Consider the following 26,457-nt stretch of genomic DNA (forward strand, 5'->3'; position numbering starts at 1 on the left):
TCATTCCATATTGAACGGCGAGTCTTTACCACTTAGGCCTTTGACCTAATCTGACCTTCAAGTGCAACATTCGCCCGCTGCATGAAGAATCTCTACGTAACTTATTTCAATGACATCATTGTACTCTATTCGACTTTATTTACATCATGTGCACAACTGAATCTTATGACGTTTTCCATAAGTCATTTGGTCATTAAAACTTTATTATGAATGCAACACAAGCTTCAAGATCCTTCTCCATCAAGAACATTTCACTAAAAACGTTCTTTAATGGCTACTTTGAGCCTCATTTTAATATATTACGTGCACAGCTTACAAGTTTTTATCAAATTAATATCATTGTGACTATTTCTCATTTTCAGTTTTAGCTCTGCAAGGTTACTACTATAGTAACCAAAATCTGCTGTTAATTGTCACATGTTTTATCTAACATTACTGTACTTGTACATTGTTTTTGGTCTATTTGATATTGTGTATAATTTGAGTTACTGGCTGATGATGACCTTGACCGAGGTCAAAACTAGTACAATTTTTTAAAGCAACTTGTAATGTAACTCACATTGCATAGAATGTTGCATTCAAAAGGTGGAACTGTCAAAACCTATTTAAATATTAATGAGATAGGGTCTTCTCTGACATTAAATTTGAATATCTGTACCATTATCTAGATATTTTCTCAGACATTTGAAGAACACTTAACTCACCTAGAGGAAGCTTTAAAACTCCTTTGTAAGGCTGAATTTACAGTCAAGTTGTCAAAGGTATCATTTGCTAACCATCTATGTCCTTAGGGCATATTGTGTTACTTGACGGAGTTTCAGTCTATCATTCCAGAACGCAGGCAATTCGTAACTTTAAGCCTCCCAAAGACGTTAAAGGGGTTGCTAGATTCATCGGCATGGTGAAATTCATCCCCAACTTCGCTCATAGGGCAGCACCCCTAAATCTTCTCCGTAGTAAAGGTGTCAAGTTTGAATGGGGGCGTTTGAGGGTTTGAAATTAGCTCTCCGTAACATCCCAGTCTTGACTATGCCAGATTTCTCTAAGAACTTCATTGTAGAGACGAATGCCTCGTCATCTGCGGTCTCTGCAGTTCTTCAGGAATCTGAACTCGGAAGGCGGCCAATTGCCTATGTGTATAGGACCTTATCATCTACGACCTTATCGCCCAATGGGCGATTCAAATTTCTGTATTTCAATTTGACGTGCGACACATTTGGGGATCCCAGAATGTGGTTGCAGATGGGTTAAGCCGAATGTTTTCTGGCAATGTTGATTCTGGTGACCCGGAGGAAGTTCTTCAGCTTCTATTTCCATATCTTCTAGTGTAAATGCCATTTTGACTAATGCCCACATGCTATTTCATGATTTAGCGAAATATCAATGTGAAGATCCAGTCTTCTTCCTGATACATTTCTGTTTATGCAGGTCGTTCACAGCACCTCTTCTAATCTCTTTTCTCTTCCCACATTCTATCGTTCATCACAGTCTGCCACAGTAGCCCTCTCCGATTTATGTCATCCTTCACCTGATCTCTCCATCTTGTTTGTGGTCTTCCAATTGGTCTTCCAGATTCTGTCCATTCTAGAGCTCTTCTTGGTAATCTTTCTTCTCCCATTCTTTTGACGTGGCTGTACCATTTCAGTAATAATAATAATAACTTAAATGTTTCAACCTTTTCAATACAATATATTCACAAATTTACAAAATTATACGGTACTAGTTTCGACCCATCTAGGGGTCATCATCAGCCGTATTGAAGCAAAGATCATTTGTGGCGAAATCCTAAGACAATATTATTTTAAAGAATAACAAGTGACATGAGATGTTATGGTAATAGTTAATAATACAAGGAATATACATAATAAGAGGTTTTTAACAAAGAATAAAGTATAAATGGGGTGTTGTAAAAATTATAATCATGGAAATCAGTAAGTTCTTGTATTGAAATGAAATATGGCTTAGCAAGAGGGCTTAAGGTGGGGCTGAAGGGTGCGGGAGAAAGTGTAATTGTCTTGGAAAAGTACCTTTGATTAAATTTAGGATTGAGTTTAGGTTGGCTGCATTATTGTTTCTGAGGAAAGTGATAAATAGATCGAAGAGTATGTTGGGTTTCTCTGAGATTTCATTGAGATTGTGACTGGCATTAAAGTATTGGTCTAGGTGTATGTAGTAATTTTCCATTATGTTCAGTAAAGGGCCCTTGTTTGCTAATACGAGGATGTCCATGTCTTGTTCAATATTGGTGAAATTATGGTTATAATCTTGCATGTGTTGGCCGATGGCTGAAAACTTGTTGTATTTTATTGCGTTAGTGTGCTCGTGGTATCTGATAATGAAGTTTCTCCCGGTTTGCCCGATGTAGGTTTTTTTACAGGTGGTACATTTGATCCTATAAACTCCTGATTTTAAAAAACTGCTGGTCTTGTTGATGTGTGAAGTATTGTATAAAACATTCATGTTCTTATTGTTGGTTTTGAAGGCTATTTTAACGCCTTGTTTCTTAAAGATGTTGGTTAACTTGTAGATATCATTGTTGAACGTGAAGGTGGAAAATGTTAGAGGTTTGGTTATTTCTTTTTTGAGGGTAGTTTTTGGGCGATGTTTGTGTTTATTGATTATCCTTTCTATAAAATGATTGCTGAAGCCGTTGAATTTTGCGATTCCGCGGATTGTGTTGAGTTCGTTTTTTAGATCTTTATTGGACATAGGTATGCTGAAGGCTCGGTGAACTAGGCTGTTGTATGTGGCTCGTTTGTGGGACTGGGGGTGCACTGAATCTTGGCGAATGGTGGAGGCTGTTTGAGTGGGTTTTCTGAAAATTTTATAACTGAAAGAATCTGAGTTTCTAGTGATGGTTAAATCTAGAAAGTTGATTTTTTGATTTGATTCGGATTCTAGTGTGAATTTGATATGAGGATCAATATTGTTGAGTCTTAAGAGGGTGGTGGGTGCGTTAATTGATTTCTCATTCATGATTACAAAGACATCGTCGACATATCTGGCCCAAAAGAGAATGTTTTCGAATTCGTTGTCAATTTTGGTGTATTCGAGGAAGTCCAGGTCAAACCGGGAGAAACTTCATTATCAGATACCACGAGCACACTAACGCAATAAAATACAACAAGTTTTCAGCCATCGGCCAACACATGCAAGATTATAACCATAATTTCACCAATATTGAACAAGACATGGACATCCTCGTATTAGCAAACAAGGGCCCTTTACTGAACATAATGGAAAATTACTACATACACCTAGACCAATACTTTAATGCCAGTCACAATCTCAATGAAATCTCAGAGAAACCCAACATACTCTTCGATCTATTTATCACTTTCCTCAGAAACAATAATGCAGCCAACCTAAACTCAATCCTAAATTTAATCAAAGGTACTTTTCCAAGACAATTACACTTTCTCCCGCACCCTTCAGCCCCACCTTAAGCCCTCTTGCTAAGCCATATTTCATTTCAATACAAGAACTTACTGATTTCCATGATTATAATTTTTACAACACCCCATTTATACTTTATTCTTTGTTAAAAACCTCTTATTATGTATATTCCTTGTATTATTAACTATTACCATAACATCTCATGTCACTTGTTATTCTTTAAAATAATATTGTCTTAGGATTTCGCCACAAATGATCTTTGCTTCAATACGGCTGATGATGACCCCTAGATGGGTCGAAACTAGTACCGTATAATTTTGTAAATTTGTAAATATATTGTATTGAAAAGGTTGAAACATTTAAGTTATTATTATTATTATTACTTATATATTGTTCAATACGGACCAAAAACATGAAATTCATAACCATCAATGTACCATTTCAGCCTATTTCTCTCCATAGTTTCTTTTAGAGGGTTGATCTGTGGCGTGTTTCATATGGTTTCAATTCTCATCTTGTCCCTCCTTGTATTACCCAAGATCCCTCGCAGAAATCGCCATCTCTGTCACTTGCAAACTACTTAGATCTCTTTTTGTCCAAGTCCAACATTCTGATCCGTAGGTCAATATTGGCAAATAATATGATTTATATACCATGATTTTTGCTTTGGTAGTTACTTTCCAAGTTCTAATTATATCTGATACACAGTAATAAACTTTTGAGCCACTTCCTATCCTCCCTGAAATTTCTTCCTGAAGTCAACTGGCAGAGTAAATCACTGATTTCAGAAGATAGTTTATATTTTCCAACATCTCGTTAAATTTCAGGAAGGCTATTCCCATGTAAACTTTTAACGAGCAGTTTATCATTTCTCTATATGCGTTTGAAATGTTTTCATGACACACATATGGTTCAGTTAGCTGATGCCGTTTGAAAAGGAAAACAAATGTTTGCCACAGAAGCCTCTGGAATGATATCGTATTGCTCCAAATCCAAGACTACGGTTTTTTCTCAATCTCCTGTGCCTCTGTGTAACGTCACTGGATCTCAGGAAATAGTGAAGAGGTAATGATGTTCTATTAACCTTTACAAAAACATTTCACACATCTGCAGAACGGCATCACAGCAAGCAAGCATTCGAATTCCTAGAAAGGCCACGATTCAGTGGCAGTTATAATGCGTCTATTGTACCCGACACTTAGTAAAATTAAGTTTTATAGAAAGAGGGAACATTTTCATGATGGATCGTTGTATTGTACAGATACGTGGAACAGGTATTGCCAGCAAATTTTCAAAAGGGTTCTCGTCGATATTATGATGCCAATTTTCAGTTAATGGTTATTAAACACTCGGAAATGTACAACGATTTTGCAGCCGCAGGAAAATACAGCATACGTGTAACTAAAGCCTTTATTTAGCGTTAGTGTGAAGACAATGATAGCTAAAAAATGCGTACCGGTACTATATAAAAATTGCATTCCATGGCCTACAACAAGGATGCTTTAAAGAAGTCAAAGATGAAATTGTGAGGTATGTGCACGAAGAAAGCAAAGGCGGAATGGCCATACCACGGCGCAGCAAACTTGTTCTGATCAAAAATTAGATGTTGGCTTTTCAGGCGTTTGCTCTATTAATCAGCGATTCGTCTTAGGTCTGACACTAGACTCGTCAAGAGTGGGACGTGTCAGACCCTATCCACTGACGCTGGGGTGTATGCAGGTGAACTTATCAGAAGCCTATTTATGAAGCACAGTCTGATAACTGCATACGGGAGATAAAACTCCACAATGGAATTAATGCCCGCCTATCCTCGAGTCCAATTAGTGGAGTAGGCCATGGATAGTGCAGTCATGACTTCGTTTCTTTAAATTTCTTTGCTCACTGTCGGAAGCAGAACTTAACATGCCCTGATGAAGGCCAATGCAATTGGCTGAAAGCTCAGCTTCATTAAATATAGTGGCTTTAATCCAGTATTCACTCATTTATTTACGTAAATACAATGAGCCATGAAAACCTACGTTCACTACTAGCACTCATGTTTGTTTATTCATACCCCCTGCTTTGTAATTCAGTGACGATGGAATGGCACTTGTGTAAATTACTGTATATTTTTTATTGCATACTTCTAGTACTACATATCCATGAAAATGTAAACAAACTAATATTTAATATAGTAAATTATGCTTATCTTTTTGGATTCCTTTATTTTGTTGCTTATTGCTACTGCTATGACAAAATGACATCTTTATGATGTAGATACAGTATAAAAGTATTTCTTTCCAAATAGATTTGTTATAAACCCCTGTGGCTGAGGGACACAAATACACCCACGGTGTCCCCTGTCTGTTGTACGAGGCAGCTAAAAGGGGCGACCAAGGGATGATTGCATTAGAACCATGAAACTACTTGTGATTAGTACCATCTTGTGGGGAACACCATGGGTCACCTTTACTTGCGAGTAGTACCACCAGTGGCGTGCAGTGAACATATTCATCACCCCAGCTGCAAAATAGTTCTTAAAATATAAACAATCGTAGCCCCACTACTCACTCTAAAGTCAACATCGCCATTTTATAAGGCTGCATTTTTCGTGGAAAGGTCTACCTGAGAAAGATTTTTCAAGAATATTTTCAACCACATGCTTGCACATACTTCCACTTTGATGTTCATCGCAGTGATGACACCATCATAACAATCAATAGCAGAGTTTAAACAATGTACTTACAGTTTCATCTGGTGACGCTTCGTGATAGTACAGTCATAGTTTTCATAAAAATACACTGGGACTATTACTTAAAAAGCCTAACCTAAACTAATCAGCAAAATTTAACTGGTATTTTACCGTTGCTGAAGTTTTATAGTTTCACTCTCATACTGAGTGTACATGCATCATTGACGTCACGACGTATAACACACGTTATATTCATGAAGAACGCCATTGAACTCGCGAAACCTTCACCTATAATCCAAGAGGAACTCTCACTATATACTAGTATCACAGACAGCCAAATACAAAATTCTTTTACTTCGCACTTATCTCTGTTGTGTTCATGCTGGGCAACCTAAATATTTTTCTGCCCCTATCAGAACACATACTCTAGACGTACCATCAATGAATTGCTCAAAAAAACTGCATACATGCCGAAACCCAAGACTAAAATATATTCTTCTATATTAGAACTGATTTCATAAACTGGCTCTGAGACTGAGTGTTGAGTATTAAAACTAACATTACCTTACCTAAGCTAGCTGGCCTGTCGCCGTAAATTGCTGTTGGGGGAGGGCCTACAGCTTCGCCCCGCTCCCAGGACAAGGAAGCTTCAAGTGCATGCGTCACCCAAGCGATCTTTAATTTCGCTGATGTAGCTCTTTTGCACCGGGCAAGAGAAACCCAGCTCATTGGAGAAGCTGAATTGCGGTAGTGAGAGCAGATTGTCGAGACAGCTGTACTTGGCTTGGCTTAGATCACAATTTTTTAAACATTATAAAAAGTGTTCAAAGAAATAATTAGAAAATGTTAATACAAAGTTCTTTACCCCAGCAGCCCTGGGGTAGATGGGGTTCATTGCACGCCAATGAGTGGCACTATGTTAGGTACACTATAGGTTTGTGATTAGTAGCAACATAAGGCGAGTTTGTATTGGTTTTCCAGTACCTGTGATTAGTACCATTGTGAGAAACACCATGGGTCTGGGCGTTGCCTGTGATTAGTACCAGTATTTTTTTTTAAATATAATTATAACTTGCAATAGTACCACTATATCAGCGACACTGTGGGTCTGCGCTGCCTGCGATTAGTACCCACTATATGAGAAACACCATGGGAATACCAATGCCCATGATTAGTCACCTAGGTGAGGAACACCATGGGTTTGCGTTACCTGTGCGAAGTACAATACTTGCGAGTAGTACCATGATGTGTGGAACACCGTGAGTCTACACTAGTTTTGAATAGTACTGCAACATGACAAATATCATAGTTCTACGTGACTAGCAATAAGTACCATTATGAGGGGCCGTTGACCTGCATTTTGGACCCCTTTAGACAACAAGCATCCTCGATTCAGGACTGTAGTTTAGAAGCAGTCTCATGGTCAGTAATACTATTGTTTATGATAGTTTCTGGGTTGGATCCACTTGTTTTAAATTCATATGCATCCGTTCATTCTTCATCATCATGTTTTTTATTCTGGTCACTGGATGATTTTGAACTTTTAAATTGTCATTACATTCAGTCTCATTTCATGCCATTAGGGGCTGACGACCTACATGCTGACAACGTGCAGCATCATTATATTTGTTAAACCTGCACCAATTATACTACAGACTAGGGAAGTATCTTTTATTAAGGTACATAATGTTCTTACATATATGTGTAATTAAAGAACTGAAGATCCATATACAGGTAAGTGGGTCGCTCTATGGTAGAAATCCAAACTGTATAATTTAAGTCCTAGACCTCATTGCTATCCCATTCTTGCCTTACAACCTGTCTTCAGTGTGATTTAAGCCAATACATATACAAAGATGCCAACTTTTAAGAAAGGCAATCCGTAATGCAGCCGTTCGGGCCCGGGGGGTGGGGTGGGAGGCGGCGGCCGTATTCACCCCCCCCCCCCGAGACTTGACTAACTTGAAGATCATTGAAAAATCAATGAACATCCAATTCAACCAGATATTCAAAGACTGCCATATAAAGAGTACGATTCTTACCTGCTAAGTAACAGGTGATCTGCAGTACATATCTGAGTGGAGGTTGAAGGATCATTTCTTTTGTTGAGTACTGTAGTTGCTCCCTTAGCAGCTTGTAGTTGCTGTTAGGTAAACGTACACTGGTGACATGCTTTTCATTTTTATATCATGTGCATCCTCTGCACTAAGAGAGCAATTAACAGTTCGGTGCTCATATTAGCACGGAACTCAGTCTTGTTCTTCCTCACCATGCGCAACTGAAAAAATCGCGGCTACACACACTACAAAACACGTGTGAATGATATTTTGAGGAACGCAGTAAAGAGGGCCATTCTTTAAGTATTCCTCCCTAAATTTTTTGAACTATTTTTGGTTTAGTACTAGCGTCACTAATCATGGTAAAGTCACTGCACGTATTTTCCTGCACAAGAATTTGCTTCATTATTTCAAACCTTTTGCATTTTGTAACACATGATTAGCATATATCCTAAAGAGCAATATATGTAAATTTGACAACCAAAATCGCAATCAATACTTCTTACAACAGTCACGCACATAGTATTCACAATTAAACTGAGTTTGTCCCCACTTTGCCGCAAAAAACTCTCATATGTACGTGAACCTTTTCTTGACCCCAAGTTCCCATTCAGCAATATGAACTCAGGTATCAAGAAAAGGTTCGCGTACTGTATTTGCATGGAAGTCTGGTCATGTGACGAACAAACACAACTACTCTGCAACTACTACTTCACAGGTGCCTACTTTACCGGTACTGTAAGCACACACTACGTTCGGCGCATAAAAACTCGAAATATTCTTAAATGAGGGACAGGAAAATTGTTACTGAGAAATCTGAAAAAAAATATTTTGAGAATTCAAGCTGTAATGACATTCCGCGTAACGTTTTGAACACTTCATACACTTGGATTTAAAAATCAACCAAAAATCTTAATTTGTGTTGTGCGATTCATAAAGATGTAATTGTGATGGGTAATTCGTAATTATTACTATTGAATCATAATAGTTGGCATCTCTGCATATATAAAAATCTGCTAATGTTGTGCCCTTGTACTTTTCCTGGGTTTCCATAATGTGGTAAGCTTGAGATACATCAACTTGCAAGCTAAAAATATGTTTAAAATGGCCTCCCGTCTCCTAGTGCTTATTGAAGAAGAATAAAACATCCAAGCAAAAGGAAGGAAAGATAGGTCCTACGTGGTAAGGCCATGAACTTGTGGAAATTGCAATATAGATCTCTCTCTCTCTCTCTCTCTCTCTCCCCTCCCCCCCTTTAAGAATACGGTTATAGTAATGTGTACATCAAAATAAAGGCAGGAAATGTTTAAATTAAATTTAAGTGAGTGAAGGAGAGAATGAATGACTAGCTTGAATGATATAGTTCAGGTTTGCAAGTAATAAATCTGTCATAAATTACCTTCTTCATACCAAAGAATATAATAATCATTTTTATGTATGAACATTCTTATTGACTGACTGGTAGCAACGGTATCCTATATGATTTTAATTACTTCACTACCAACTCTATGTTGTACTTCATGTTTTACTTCATGTTTTTAATCTCTGTCAACACGATTATGTGCATTTCTCTCAGCCATGATGAATATTCTTATATGTTTTCACACTAGTTTTAACCCATTTGATTTTCTATAATGTAAATGTTGAATCTTAGGGCACCATATATATTTAAGAACACTAGGTTCGGGGCCCTGACCTAACTTTAGGCTAAGATTTATTTCGGCTTACGACAGTTAAGCGAAACATGTCCCAACTTACAACACCAGTTGTAATGTTTATATCCTAAATATAAGGAAAGATAAGCACAATGGAACCTCGGATTGCAAGTAACTTTGTCTACGAGTGTTTTGCAAGACGAGCAAATATTTTAAATAAATTGTGACTCGATAAGCGAGCGAGGTTTCGCAATATGAGCGTCACGTGTACGTACGTTTCCGCCTCCCCTGTACCTTTGTTTTCCCCTCCCCCTGCCACTCTCTTTCCTGGGAAAGTGTGGGTAATCATTTCCCATGCTGGACTTCAGTTGGTGTGCCTCGCTCGCATAGTCAACACCGTACGAGTGTACGTGTTTTGTTTCTGTCGTCTGTGATATAACTGTTCTGCAACGATGGGCCCTGTGAACGAAAAGAAGGCTAAAAAGGAATTCGGTTGGAAGAAGATGATTACAGTGGATGAATCTGTTCAATGACAGTGCATTGTCACATTTTCGTGAAATCCTCAAAAAGAGGCAAAAGCAACAGTCATTGGACAGGTTCCTCGTTAAAGTTGCACGAAAAGAAAACACTTCCAATGAGCCAACCGAGAGCAGTGATTCCGTTAGTGAAATTCGTGCTACACAGTAACTCTTCTCATGTCATCTCTCGTCTCCCTCACACCAACAATGATTCTATTGTAAGGTAAAGTGCAGTTTAATTGTTTTACGTTATATTTTGTTTTAGAAATGTTATGCGAATAAATGTTTTTGTGTTGTGGACGAATCATCTGAGTTTCAATAGTTTCTTATGGGAAAATTTGCTTTGATATATGAGCGATTTGGATTACGAGCATGTTGCCGGAACGAATTATGCTCGCAATCCAAGGTTCCACTGTATTAGAAAGGTGGTGTAAATTATTATTTTAATGTTCATAATAGCTCAGGTTGGTGGGTTCGAGTTCGGCGGTTTTTGAAGGTGCTCAAATACAACAGTCGCATGTCTGTAGACCTACCTGTACGTAAAAGAACTCTTGTGGGGCGAAATTCTGGCACCTCGGCGATTATGAAAACCATAGAAGTAGTTAGTAGCACTAATAACATTATTATTCTCAATTACGCAGTGAGCTTCAACGCTGACCTAATTTCCATTCACATAGCTTAGCACATTATTTCTCCTATATGTCTCCTGGATAAGCTTAAAGATATAACCAGCCTGCAAATTGAAAATATGCCCAATAATCTCTCTCCTTTACTGGTTATTGAAGAGAGGAAGAAACGTTCGCACAAAAGAAAGGAAAGGCACTAAGTAATTTCTGGAACTTTCGAAAATCACACTGCAAAGACTTATTAAATAAATCGCATCGTTTAAGACACTCCTCTTTTTAAAAAATATGGTTATAGTAATGCATATATCAAAATAAAGGCAGAAATGTGCAACTAATTTGAGTGAGAGTGAGGAAGTGTGTTTATTTCGCTTAATTCCTCAATGAACGTGGAAACCGGCTTAATTATGAATATCTTGATTCATTTCATCTTAACTTTTATCATTTACTGGGCTAAGGAAACTTTCATTATTGATGCTTATACATTGAGGTTAGTTTGTTATGGTTATGTCTGGTGATTTTAATATGTAACTAGTCATGTTGGCAGCAGTGATGAGCCTTAAAAGAACACAATCGGGCGGTGTTATTTACCATTTAGTGTATGGCCTTAGATGGCGATACTATATTCAGTCATCTTGGACGAAATTACACATATACTTTCATGTAGTATCGGATTTTTAAAAATAACAAATAAGTACGCCGTAGTGTGGATATCATCTGTAAAAATGCAAGTGATTGCCGTTTCATAGAGATTTTAATGTGTACAGGGCTTTTCGTGACTTCTACAAAAATAGGATATAACAATCCGTATAGCGAGTAAATTTTACACTGTTATGAATTCTCGCTATAGTGGACTTCTACTAGATAACTTTTTCTGCAGCTGTTAACAAACAAGATTGGACTAGAACAGTTCAATATCACAACAATGGAACAAATAAATACAAAAAGAGTTAGTTCTATTAAAACATGTTGCAAGCTCCTAGAATGTCCACAGGATAATAAAACTCAAAAAAGGTGGAATTAGTACACAAATATGGCCATTTGGCAACAGACTTACTTTAGTAACAAATTCTATATCTTCTCTTTCCACGTCTTTGATAACCATTACTTTAATTTTATCCAGAAAATGGATGGCAAGGTCGCTAACTGCATCCCTGTTAAAATAAAGAAACAAGATGAGTTAATCTTGAATAGCCAGTTTAAAAAACATAGAAACCAACTTCAGAATATTCTCAAACACACTTCACTTGATACACAGCTATAACTTCCTTCTTCAGCCATTCTCACTTCCATACACACAAGGATAGAAACATCGAAAGGAGTGCATAATAGGAAAAAAATCTATGCCAGGTCAGTGTGGGAAGAGAGAGAAATAGATGGAAAATACAAAAGAACAAGGACTATCTCCATACAGGCTGGCTCTCTCTACTCCCCAATGTAAATTGCCATTGTCCTTTTGAGATTTCTTCCCACACTGACCAGTCATTAGGACACTATCTTTGTATACTTGAATTGTACTTGTTTGTTCCTTTCCATTACTTACAATACTTTCCACCTCCTCTATCAGTATATTACTCCAGAAGAAGTTCATAATATGGAAGTGAACTACTACGAGAGCTATTTACTCTGGGAGTAACATCAGAGAGCTGAAATAAGATTTACTCTTAGTTACTAAAAAAGAACACATTCTCCGATACAGAAGTAGCAATAAGAAGATGTACAATATTAGAAGGATCCACCTTTCAATACTCCATTGTAAGTTGAACTAAAAAGAAGTCGCAACTTGTTTATTGGAACCGGTTTCAACACATTATAAGTGTCATCATCAGCCAAATAGTAAAATAGGGCAAGATATAAAGATCTTAAAACAACTAATACATTGAACACAGGCAAAAAATTAACATTGATTCATATCGTAGCAATTCAGTTAATGTCCAAAACACAATGATCGCAGTCAAGAGAGTAAACAGAACATCATTGTCTTGCGCCGAAAACAAATATAGGTGAAGTTTACAAGTAGGTCAAGTATGCACTTATGCAGAGTCGTTGCTAGGCAGGTCTTGTAAGCATTTGTTTCTCAGGCCGAAGAGTAAACGGTGATGTAATTGAAGTCTTAGGAAAACAGTGTAGGATTTAATTTCGTCAAATTCAAAGTAGGTATATAAGTTTGAAAATAATTTAAAACATTAAAAAGAATAAAGTCAAATAAAAATATATTAAAAATAGGAAGAAATAATAAAAGAAAATTGCAACGTGAGGTTCAACTCGAAACAACTTGCCGTAGTAATTGATAGATGAATGGGAGATAATAGAGAAAAGGTTGGGGAACGTTTATTAGAGGGTGGTGGTGGTGGTGATTATTGCTATTAGAGGAAGTACAAATGGGTAAATATCTTCTATATAACACTAAACCGACGAAAAAAGAGGAAGAGGCCTGCCAACCGCTAAATCTCTCCCTAAAATTCATAAGACTGACGTCCCTATTCGACCAATTATTAATTACAGACCAAGCCCACTTTACAAATTAGCACAATTCATTCATAAATTTCTTAAGAATAATTACAAATTTTTATCGAATAAGTCTGTAAAACACACCATATAACTAGTTGAGAAATTAAATTACTTTAAAATCCAACCACACCATTCTCTACACTCTTTCGATATTGTCAATATGTATCCCAGTATTAATATCAAAAAATTATTTCCTATTATTGAAAATAATTTAAACACATATAGTTGCTTAAGCAAACTTGAAATTAATGCTTTTATGACCATCTTAAAATCAGTAGTTACTAACAACTTCATCTTTGACAATATAATTTATCAACAAGATGGTTTGGCTATGGGTTGTCCAGCCTCAGGGATCCTACAGAAATATACCTAGACTTTTTAGAACAATTTCATTGATAACAATGATGACTTTAAACATGTATTATTTTGGGCTAGATATGTAGATGACACTTTTGTGATACTGGATGATAGTTATCAATGCAGCTTCTACTCTTAATAGCCTCAATAAAATTGATCCGCATAATAAATTCACTCTTGAAACAGAACAAAACAAATCAATTTTCTAGACATAACAATAAGCAGATTACCTTCCTCATTATCATATATGATTTATAGAAAACCCACACATACAGCTAATACCATAAAACAAGACTCTTTTCACCCACAGTCACATAAACGTGCCTCATACAACAGTATGGTTAACCGTGCCTTCAAAATTCCGCTATCAAAAGATAACTTAAATAAAGAACTAAACATCATCTGCTCCATTGCCAAATTTAATGGTTATAATACATATTTTATTGAACAAATCATTAACAAATTTAGACACTGCCCTAACACAACACTCTTAAAAGATATTCCTAAACCAGCTGCTTACACCACATTCACATTCAATACAAATACCTACAGTATAGCTAATGTCTTCAAAAAACATAATACCATGATTTCTTTTCGAACTAATAATAGAAACCTTGAATTATTACATAACTCCAACTCCATAAATAGAACAAGTGTCTTTTCTAAATCAGGCGTATATCGTTTTAAGTGCCACAACTGTAATTCTTCTTACATAGGTCAAACTGGTCGTAACTTCAAAATTAGGTACCTTGAACACGTTAATGCAATAAAGCACAACAGATTTTTGGCAGTGGGACAACACATACATGACACAAAACATGTTTTCACTACGATAAACCAGGATATTGAAATTCTCAGCACTCTAAATAAAGGCCCTCTCCTAGACATCACCGAAAACTGTTTTATACACCTTGACCAGTTTTTCAATCCAAATCTTAATCTGAATGATATTTCTGAGAAGCCCAATGCCCTTTTCGATTTTCTCATCTCCATTTTAAATAACCTTAAGTCAACAAGTAAGAGATCAATCTTTCACAATTTACACAACACCCTCTCATGCCACTTCCCCCTTCCGCAACACCCCCCTTGATCCTCCTTAGTTCCCCCCTCCCTGTTCCTTCCTTTTCCCTCCCACCCTCTAAGCCCCAGGGGCTCTGAACTTCGGAGCGTGGGTTGGCAACCACGGGGCCCTTAGCTGAGTCCTGGCATTGCTTCCACTTATTTGTGCCAGGCTCCTCACTTTCATCTATCCTGTCCGACCTCCCTTGGTCAACTCTTGTTCTTTTCCCACCCCGACGCTATTAGGTTTGCGAGGGCTAGGGAGTCTCATTTTCACGCCCTTCGTGGCCCTTGTCTTCCTTATACCGATATCTTCATTTCTCAAAGTGTCGGACCTCTTCCTCTTTTTTCCTCGGTTTAGTGTTATATAGAAGATATTTACCCATTTGTACTTCCTCTAATAGCAATAGTCACCACCACCACCACCACCACCCTCTAATAAACGTTCCCCAACCTTTTCTCTACTTATCATCTCCCATTCATCTATCAATTACTACGGCAAGTTGTTTCGAGTTGAAACTCACATTGCAATTTTCTTTTATTATTTCTTCCTATTTTTAATATATTTTTATTTGACTTTATTCTTTTTAATGTTTTAAATTATTTTCAAACTTATATACCTACTTTGAATTTGACGAAATTAAATCCTACACTGTTTTCCTAAGACTTCAATTACGTCACCTTTTACTCTTCGGCCTGAGAAACAAATGCTTACAAGACCTGTCTAGCAACGACTCTACATAAGTGCATACTTGACATGCTTGTGAACTTCAACTATATTTGTTTTCGGCGCAAGACAATGATGTTCTGTTTACTCTCTTGACTACGATCATTGCGTTTTGGACATTAACTGAATTGCTACGATATGAATCAATGTTAATTTTTTGCCTGTGTTCAATGTATTAGTTGTTTTAAGATCTTTATATCTTGCCCTATTTTACTATTTGGCTGATGATGACACTTGTAATGTGTCGAAACCGGTTCCAATAAACAAGTTGTGACTTCTTTTTAGTTCAACTTACAACGGAGTATTGAAAGGTGGATCCTTCTAATATTGTACATCTTATTTCTCTATTTAATATGGAACGATCATGAAGGTTTTAACTTTAAACAGAAGTAGCATTTGTTACTAGCAGAGTTAAAAAAAAATAAAAATTACGAGTTTTGTTTAGAGCTATGAATGAATTTACATGCCATAGGAAAAAGGACAAACATGTACGGAAGAAGATGACATCAGCAGAGATAACGGACATCCATCCAAAGGTCATAAAGTGCAAGAACATGACAAAGATGCTGGATAGAGAATGGAATCCCTGGAAATTAGTGACAGATGAATTCAGTGCTTAGAGCAACGGTAAACAGAGTGAAAAGCAAGTCAAACATCTGTGGAAAAACCTGACAGCAGAGTCAAAATCAGAAACCCATGGAAATACGGGTAAGATTGAAAAGTGGTGGTGGTGGTCCATAGACAACACACGTGGATGATGTTTCGAAGATTATCAGAGACTAGGGCTCCTCATGATTTGTAATTTATATGGTGCCTTATGTAATTTAGGACTCTAGCTCCTTATAACTCAAAGGTCATGGGTTCAAGAGATACACTCATTTTAAAAATTCACCCCCTTTTCACCCTCTTAGCGAAGGAATATGCGTAAATCCTCTCTTAGTGAGCACCTACATTGAAATACGAATATATCCCAAAAATTTAATTTATGTCGAGTAGTTTTGGCTCTGCGATGATGAGTCAGTCAGGTCAGTCAGTCAGTCAGTCAGTCAGTCAGTCAGTCAGTCAGTCAGTCAGTCAGTCAGGACAAATTATTTTATATATACAGTGAAACCTCGTTAGTATGTTTCTGTAGGGGACGAAGAAAAAAATTGTGTTAACAAGAAAACGTCCTATCGAATAGCCCATTAAAAACTATCCAACAGGGAGATGGTATCACTTTACACATTAGTAAATTTTACACTGTGTGTGTAATGTTTCAAGAGATAAAGGAGAGCAATAGAAGTGAGAGAAGTCTAGAGAACAAATATCAATATATCTCTACCGGAGCCTGTTAAAGTAACAAGAGATTATTAAAAGATGTGAAAAACACGGAAGAACAGATATGACATTCTTTTGCCCTTTGGCTAATAAAAGTAGCTCCAGTACCTATATATTATACCAGATCAGTTTCTTCCTAAATCAATTTTATAATGAATTGTTAGTTGAAGCCTTAGGTTTCTGACCAGTGGGTAATTAAACACGGTTTTCTGGTCATTTTGTTCGAGCATGAATTTCTCGCGAGGTTATACTCTCCATACGCGATTAAGCGCCTTAAGCCGCCATCTTGAACACAAAACTTTGGCAGTAGTCTGCATTGGTTCGGACAGACTCGCCCATGCCAGCGTGCCAACTGTCAAACTAGCAGTTTGTACTTTTGTATGAATGGTACACCGCATTACGTAACTTTTTAATGGGATACAGTATACGGAAGCCTTATTTTTTAATGGCACCCACAAATGACCTGTCGAAGGTTTGCTAATGCTGCACTATAGACTTACTTTAACTTCAGTCGTACCACACTGATCTAAATCTACTCATTCTCTTTGATTTAGGAGCCTCTGTGGCTCAGGCTGCACTGCACCGGTCTCTCACCGCTAGGTTCCATGGTTCAAATCCCAGCCACTCCATGTGAGATTTGTGCTGGACAAAGTGGAGGCGGGACAGGTTTTTCTCCGGGCACTCCAGTTTTTCCTGTCATCTTTCATTCCAGCAACACTCTCCAGCATTTCATTAATCATTCACTAATCATTAGCCCAGAGGAGTGCAACAAGCTTCAGCAACGGGCACAATTCCCATCCTTGCCGCTATATGGGGGCTTCATTCATTCCATTCCTGACCCAGTCAAATGACTGGAAATAGGCTGTGGACTTTCATTTCTCTTTGATTTAAATCATCTTATCACAAGAACAGTTATTGGCATTACGTTCAATTTATTGAGTTGAGTGGTAAAAAGAATCTGTCAAGTGACAGCCTACTTACGGACTAATAGGATAATCGTGAGGTCAGTAGCGTGGTACATACGGTATCTGTCCTGTGATGGCCTAGCTATGAATAAGAAAAGGGTTGTGAAACCCCTCACTAATGAAGAAAAAATTAAAATCCTTCAAGAAGTAGATAGAAATCCACGTCTTAAGCGCGTAGAGTTGGCGCGAACATTAAAACCTTTTACTTTGAACACTATTTAGGGTAACCAAGACAATTGAAAATGCGTATATGCAAAATAGAAACGAAATAAATAAATTTCTAACTTTTGATTGGAATGTGAAATAGGCTACAAGCACAATCAAGTGCACTGGGTTATTCAACAACCTCACTGACAACAAAGACCCTTCCACAGAACAAAGAACATAGGGCAAAAAATAAAACACTTTTCCCCTTTGAGAAAATGAAATGATCATAGATATGTCTCTTGGTCATGACCATCCAACAAAGGCTACACAGTTGCTACAGTTACACTTCCGTTACACAATTTGTGGCGGTAACATCCATACACATAATATCGGATGTCTCCAGCCATAAGCCACGTATGTCAACAGGACAGATTTGAAGAAAAACAAACTCGTGAAAACTGAATTCAGCGCTCCTAGCCGCAGTGGAAATCTATTACTGTACTTAGCACTGTCCTGTCTTGTTCTAGTGTAAAGTCTTTGCTGCCAATCAATTATGCAAAACTCAACTTTACCCAAGCTAACAGCTTGCCCCTCGAAGGCGCAATATACTCTGTGTTCGAGAATTCAAAGTCATTACTCTTATCACGCAACTTTCTCCGACCGACCCGTGACGAGGGCTCTTATCTCTGTTGGAAATCACATTACATACACAAGGGATGACAAAGAATACTTTCAGGTCTGGGGAATATATGATCATACTAAACATCAAAGGTGAAAAATCGTGACGTGTTAAGTGAGGTATTTTTTATACAGATTTAATACAATGGGCGTCGGGACTTCAAATTTACGACATGCTAAGCGGAAAAACGTGTTAATGAGAAACATACTAACGAGGTTTCACTGTATATAGATAATGCCCCGATATTTTGTTACAGACATACACTATGCTCAAGATTCACTACGACAGCCTACTGTTGTCCCAAATTCATGCATCATGCGCGGAACCAGGCTATCAGCAAACAATGTTTATAATGTTTTCTAACCAAGTAGCAAATTATCTAGCTGTTAATGGAGAAATATCGTTTCTTATTTGTTTTCTTTAGCAGCATAAAAGTACCACACATACTCTTGGACTTGTTACATCATTATAATCCTAAATTCCTAACTTGACACAATAAAATAATTTTATAGACATCTATACTAGCTGTTGAAATGTTTTGATTAATGATTTTAAAACATTAAATGTCATCATCATCATCATCATCATCATCCTAAACCATCTCCAGTTTCCCGGGTGTGGTATATGAGCCTCCTCCATCTCATCCTGTCCTTGTACCATTCTTCCTCCATCAACTTGTCCCAATCATGACCTCTCAGCAGTACATCGCTCTTAACTAAATCTATCCATTTCCTTCGTGGCCTTCCCACGGGTCGTCTTCCTTCTACCTTTCTGTCAAATTCCTTCCTTGCAGTTCTGTTTACTGGCATCCTCTTCATGTGACCAAACCACGTTTTAAAATACACACATCAATTCTAATCTTAAGTTATCAACAATACAAAACATACCATATTTGCTCACATGTTACTCGCCTTTTTTTGACAGAAAATAAGTGTGAACAGTTTCCGTGCGATATATGTTGGGATTTGTGTGCAAAAGATCAAATTTCCGAATAAACATAAAATTTGCATTAGATTATTGAAAGAAGACAACTGGCACGCTTACCATATTCATTGTCACTGCCTTCACTCTCCGAGTTAATCTCGCGTGCATCATTCTAGTCACCATCCCATACTGCATCATCCTGACTTCCGTCCAACGCATTTGCGATGCCGTCTTGAAGAAAATCTTCAGTAACGTCCATCGACACCATAACCCATGCCCGCATAACCCATTCACACAGGAGTTCCAGTGACAGCCTCTTTATTTTGCTTACTGGCGTCAGCTCATGTTCCCCTCCTGCCATCCATTCGGCGTACAATTTACGCATGTTGTCCTTTAAGGGCTTGTTGACAGCAACATCTAAGGGCTGTAGACAATGTGAGAGTCCACCAGGAATTACAAGATCAGTTTATATTCCCTGAATAAGTTTCTTTGTGTCTTTCACCAAGTGTTCACGGAAACTGTCCCAAACTAGCTGCCTCTGTAGAAGAACCAAGTAGCGAAGGTAATACCCACCTGATTGTAGCGGGCATTGCCTGGGATCAGATGTTGGACGATGACTAATACAGCCTTCCTGAGGCAAAGAGCAGTAAACTCTTTCTGACTAGAGAATAAAGTAAGCATAAACAAAACCACATGGCTTCGACTGCTTAACACTCCTTTCCTTCTTCGTAAACCCAGAAAATAGTCCATTTCTAATTTTAAAAATAAAAGTTATTTCTGCCAGTTTGATGTTTAGTGTAAGAAGTATTGAATATATCAAGAATATTAGAGGAATATTTATTGGACCACAATAAGTGGAATGTATTGAATAGGTGGTCCAATAAATATTCCTCTAATATTCTTCATCTAAGTCACTTTCAATATGGATCAATCATGAGAATATTAACTTGTAATGAAGTATTGAATGCAAAAGCATTTTATCGATTGAAAATTACATTATTGTTCAAAGCTTCTGGTCAATAACTTAAATATGCAATATCTGCTTGCGAAAATCCCTAAATCGCATCAGTAGCTGTCAGCCGTGACGAAAATCGTGCAACTGCACGAAGAGTCCGTTCATTTCAATCGCGCGTCAATGGCTGGTGTTGTAAAGCATAAGCGGGGGAAATCTCTGAAAAGTGTATAGAGATGACTTGTCTTAAATGTATTTAATAAGTTTATGGAAACATCCCGACAATTCAATTGACGATATCATGAAATTAACATTCAAGTTCACTGGTGAGTCTGTTTCAAGTGTGTACAGTGTGCAGGAAGAATTTTCTATCGGTCGTGTTATCACACCGGGTAACGAGGCCACGTATTTCGTACGTGGAATGTAATGAATTAGTTCATTCTTCTGTACAGATTTCACCCAGAGAACCAGTCGTTAAGTAAACATAAGCACGTGCATGGGTTAACATTTACTGATTAGTGCTGCAGCGGGACACCTGCGCAGAGACATGAAACTAGTTTGTTAGCCACATCACAGCTAATGCGATCCTAGATACAAAAATTCCTCAAATAATTTAAGTCAGAAAAATATACAAAATATGATTTTTATTCATTGTTATTTAATATAAACAAGCATTTCAGATTGAAGAGCGCCAGTGCCGCATGCGCTCATGCTTGACCCGCAATTTGTTAAGCTGCGAGCATGGGAAGCAGCAAGCAGATACAGTGCGTGAGTGAGTGACAGACATTACTTGTTCTTGTACAATATGGATCGGTGAGTTGAGTTCGTTAAACATTAGAAAGGGAAACCTTTGAAAAGTGGCGAGAAGACAATTTTATTGAACGAGTTTCATAAATTTTGTGAGAAATACCGGACTTTAGCTTTAAAGGACATTGCGAAGTTGACATCCGAGTTCACCGGTGTTTCGGAGAGTGGAGCATTAAATCCGCGCGCAGCAAACAACTGCACCAAGGATTGGTAACAACACCTAGGAAATCGAAGACAGGCCGACTTAGGAGTTCGTCCTTTATCAGATTCTGATTAGGTAAACTACTGCACTTTTTTATTGTTATAATATTCCCTTTTATATACTACAAGTTCCCCTCGAGAATTTTATTTTATTCATTAAAAGTGTGAAGTTTTACTTATATGCGCTGTTCTGATTGATCTACTACGTATTTACGTTTTGGCCATAAATTCAAATCTACCTTTCTTTTCTGATATGTTAAATATCTAGATGTCATTTGCCATTCCTTCTTGTTTATTTCTCGCGGAAGGCGAGTATAATTTGTCTCATAATCCGCATCACAATTGCGTGTCAACTACGTGTTGAATACAGGCAAAAAATTAACATTGTATCATATGTACTAGTTGTTTTCAGATCTTCGCTAATTGGCTGATGATGACACTTGAAATGTGTTGAAACCGGTCCCAATAAACAGGTTGTAACTACTTTTTAGTTCAACTTACTACGGAGTATTGAAAGGTGGATCCTTCCCTATAATATTGTACATCATCTTATTTCTCTATTCAATACGGAACAATCATGAAGTTTTTAACTTTAAATGCTGGGTTATTTGGGTTGGGATAGGTTATACATTAGCAGACAAACAGCTTGACTTATTATGTGGGATGTTCAGAGCTGATCGTGGTGAGATGACAGAAACACTATTATTTATTTATTTATTTATTTATTTATTTATTTATTTATTTATTTATTTATTTATTTATTTATTCTACACGCATTAATCTCTGCGGAGCTCAAGCGTGACTGTAGTAGAGTGCATTCGGGAGAGAGCAGGTTCGAGTCCTGCCTTGCCCAACCTGAAAGTGATTTTCATGGTGTCCCATGTTCAACACCAGGCAAATGCCGGATAGGTACCTTTGTGGTAGGCGACGGCCTACGTCCTTTCCAAATCCTTCCCATTTTCATCCTTGGGAAAAGATGCTAAACTGAGCGCAAACTATTACACATGGATGTCAAAACAAAACAAAGCAGAACAACTTTAATCTCCCTTCCCCACTGTGTGTTTGCCAGTCATACAATAACGTTGCACACCCAGGGTATGTTACGGTACATCACATTATGTTTACAGTACATGCCTGGTATCTGTTCTGTGGCTGAACTCACTCCCAGGAAATTACTTGCGCGTCAATATGTCCTTGCCCGACTTCACGCCATCAGATGTGGCATGCAAAACCGCGCATGCTGTTCTTATTTATATCTCAAAAAGTAATTGTCAGATTTTGAAAATACTTACATATTTGAACTTTTACGCAGCTGAACTTTTAGGCCAGGTGTCCCATTCCATTAAAAAATATAGGGTTAGTATCAATATCTCGAGTATTAATCACCCCATGAGACTAAGTAGCACGCCATTTCACGAAATCCTGGATACCATTTAAGAATATGAAAACAAAGGCCGATATCTTTAATGGTTTAGAAGTTATTTCCGTTTAACATGTTAGGTGAATAACCCTGTACATAGATTTTAAGGTTTAGTAGAATAAGAATTTGCCTGCTGCCATTTCTTGATGGATACAGTACTTTTGTATCCATCTCTTGGCACAGGCCAGAGTAAGTGTATAGAGCGTTCCAACCTTAAATTGCAGTACAGCGTAGATAGAGCACGCTGTTGCGAAATCGACTCGTGAAGATCACGCTCAAGTGTGACTCAAACAGGGCGTCACAGTTCCAAATTTTTCGTTTGTAATTTTACGTTCATTCACGAATTCATATTTGTAGGATGGTAAAATAAATACAACATACCTTAATCACTGGCGTTGCCCTCAGACATTGGACGTACACCTATCCTTTTTGCAAGGCCTGATGTTCCCGCTTTAGATGAATCGGGTTCGGAAGATGAACTTGAGGATGATCCGGACGATAAAGAAAGTCGTATTAAAAACTTTTCATCGTCGACATCGTCCTGTAATTCGTCTGCTTTCCACAAATCTCTTTCATTTTTCTTTACTTCATTCACGTAATTTGCCCAATTGTCTAATGTTTTTATGGCAAAAATGTTAGTTCAGCATTTGGAAAAAAAACATGTTCATTACCCGCGTGGACTAAGGCAAATCACTGTACTCGGCTTTTCGGTGGCCTAAGTCCCGAACTCACCCCTTCAATGGCGGCCTGCCGTGCACTTTTCACCGTCGTATCCTTCCATTCTTTTGTCACTAACTGCCCAATATTTACCCACGATTCAACTGTGTAAATTATAGCTTTAATTTGTGCCCTCAAATGTTTTATCTCCCTGAGATATCTGTGCCTCCAATTAATTTCATCGGTTTCAGTGAAATTTGCTTTATTACCCCGTCTTAAATAACTGAAGCCTGTATCACGTAAGAAGCGATACAACGTAGTTTGAAAAATTGTGGCAAAGAATCTTCTCCATTTACCAGACTCAAAATCACGTTCAATGTCGGTGGTATGTTAGCAAATAAAAGAGTGAACAACCCGACGCACTTCACTTCGCACAATTTCATCATATTTAATTTTCCTTGCATTTTTCTGCCATCCTACTCTCTTTTGCTTTTTTTTGCGGGAGTTCACTAAGGACCATGTTTGTGTTCCTTCCTTATAGCATAGATTGTTCTTTCGGAACAACCTGTAGCTTTAGCTGTTTCACTGATTGCGCTGCTCATATTCACAGTCTTTAAAAAATAATCCAGGACACTCATAATATTGCGTTCTTATCTCCCGAGTTTACCTACGGAACGTTTCTTTTTAATTTGACGATCCATTGTATATCCTTCTGCACTTTTTCTTCGAACGAAGAACCCCCGCATGAGCACGAACTGACAACTACACAGACTACACAAACGCAATCCACTTGTCCTCAAAAACTATACATTTATCACTGATCTTGTCCGGCCCCATGGCTTAAACGATGATTAGCGTGCTGGCCTTTGCTCCAGAGAGCCCCGGGTTCAATTCCTGGCCAGGTCGGGTTTTTAACCTTCATTGGTTAATTATCACTGATCTTTATTTAATCAATCTTATAATACTAATTGAATGAACACCACTGCACACGGCTGTCAGTATATTTAAAAGCTCAGCCAGCCGAGTCACTCTTGAAACGTAAACAAACGAGACGTTCTCCCTGTCATAAATTAAGAGATAACGAGATAAGGGCTCGAGGTATGATTTAAAAATAACTTCCATATCCGAAGACCGTTCGCTTTGCTTTAACCACGCCATGATCCTTCTGCACTTTTTCTTTGAAATTAGATCCGCACGCATGAGCACGAACTCACGAACCACACAAACGAAATACACTTTCCCTCAAGAATTGTACATGTCACTGATATGTATTTAATCACTATTATACATACTACTGACAAAATTAGCACTACACTGCATGCGACCGTCTGGAAATGTTAAAAGCGCGTGTTTGGGAGATCACTACCGATACTCCAGCCAGCCAGCCAGACGAGTCATGCGTGAAACCAAAATTCACGGAGATATTCCTCCTGTCACAAATTAAGAACTAAGCAAGATACAAAGTTCGGGATTGTTCTAAAAATAACTTCCATATCGGAAGACCATTTGCCTCGCTTTGAACCCCCATGCAAATTCAATAGGAAAGACTTTGGTCAGCGACTGACTTTTTCCTGCCTGCACATAAAATTCCCTGAACATGACTGAAAATAAACACATACTGCATTTTGTTATCATTTAAATTTGAAAATAAACATATCTACATCGAGCTGAAAGGTTTCTTTACCAGCAGTGAAAAAAATTAGGAAAATTATGAATATAAAATAGGAGTTATGACAAATTCTATGCAATGAAGATTTTGCATTTGGCAAAACTTTCCCTTTATATTACCATTTTCACACTAAATTATTTTTTTACATTTTTTTGTTAACGGCATCAAATGCGCCTTGAAATTCTGTACATAACACGATATTCACCCATTTTTACCGATAACATTCTGATTTACGGATATTAGGCAAACCCGCTGCATTAGAGTAGGACAGCGCTACCCGCAAAACATGGGAGAAGGAACGAGACAGAATTATCCCATTACTGCTGTACTGCAATTTAAGGTTGGAACGCTCTATAGCTTTCACCAAAGTCCCAGTCTCATCCATGGCTGTGACAATATGGAAGCTGCTGGGGTATGGATGGTGCTGAATGATGACATTTAGAGCACGACTAGTGCATCTGAGTGTTATGAAAGGTGTTGCTCATAGGGTCAGTCGTGCTGCAATAGCATTTTCCGACCCAGTGAGGAAAGCAATGGCAAACTACCTCACTCCTCGCCTTGCCTAGTATGCCTCATTTTGGTGCTGCCATTGGTTTTTGCGGTTTCCTTATAACCTTATAACCTTTGGTGGTGCTATTTGAGGATCCAACCAGCCTCTGGGCTGATGACCTAACAGACAGACAGAATAAGAATAAAAATGGAATTAATTGCTATAAATATATGTTGCTCCTCTTGCAGTTGTAGCCTATTACAATATGGGCAGTGGCGGTTCTAGGTACTTAAAACTGGGAGGGAGGGCGGGGGGGGAGTGTTTAGAATTGAAAGTCTTAATAACAGAATTCAAAAGAAAAATAACCATGTTTATGAAAATACAATGGACAACATTAATACAACCATTAATATGTTTATTTCAAATACATTATATCTGTAAATTATCAATTTCTTTATTAATCAAGGAATTTTAAAATAATTATTTCACTAAAACTGAGGCCGCAACCCCCCAACCTGCCAGGGCTAGAATCGTCTCTGGATATGGATTTAACTCTACGTTTGTTACTAGTGTGCACAGTAACTCACCGCTGCATTGCTTCCATTGCTCTTGATACGAGACTTGCAGGCGGACCTCCCCTGTTTCTGCAATACAA

At 37.8% G+C, this 26,457-nt stretch overlaps 1 protein-coding gene across 1 annotated transcript in view; it reads right to left on the reverse strand.

Moving 5' to 3' along the window:
- CCT4 (chaperonin containing TCP1 subunit 4) overlaps window positions 1-26,457 on the reverse strand; it is a 377,714-nt gene that overhangs the window by 218,954 nt on the left and 132,303 nt on the right. The window contains exon 8 of the mRNA XM_067154119.2: window positions 11,978-12,074. Within this exon, the coding sequence (XP_067010220.1) occupies window positions 11,978-12,074 (97 nt within the window). The remainder of the gene's footprint in view (window positions 1-11,977; window positions 12,075-26,457) is intronic.

The sequence above is a fragment of the Anabrus simplex genome, chromosome 9 (assembly GCF_040414725.1).
Source record: "Anabrus simplex isolate iqAnaSimp1 chromosome 9, ASM4041472v1, whole genome shotgun sequence".
NCBI classification, from domain to species: domain Eukaryota; kingdom Metazoa; phylum Arthropoda; class Insecta; order Orthoptera; family Tettigoniidae; genus Anabrus; species Anabrus simplex.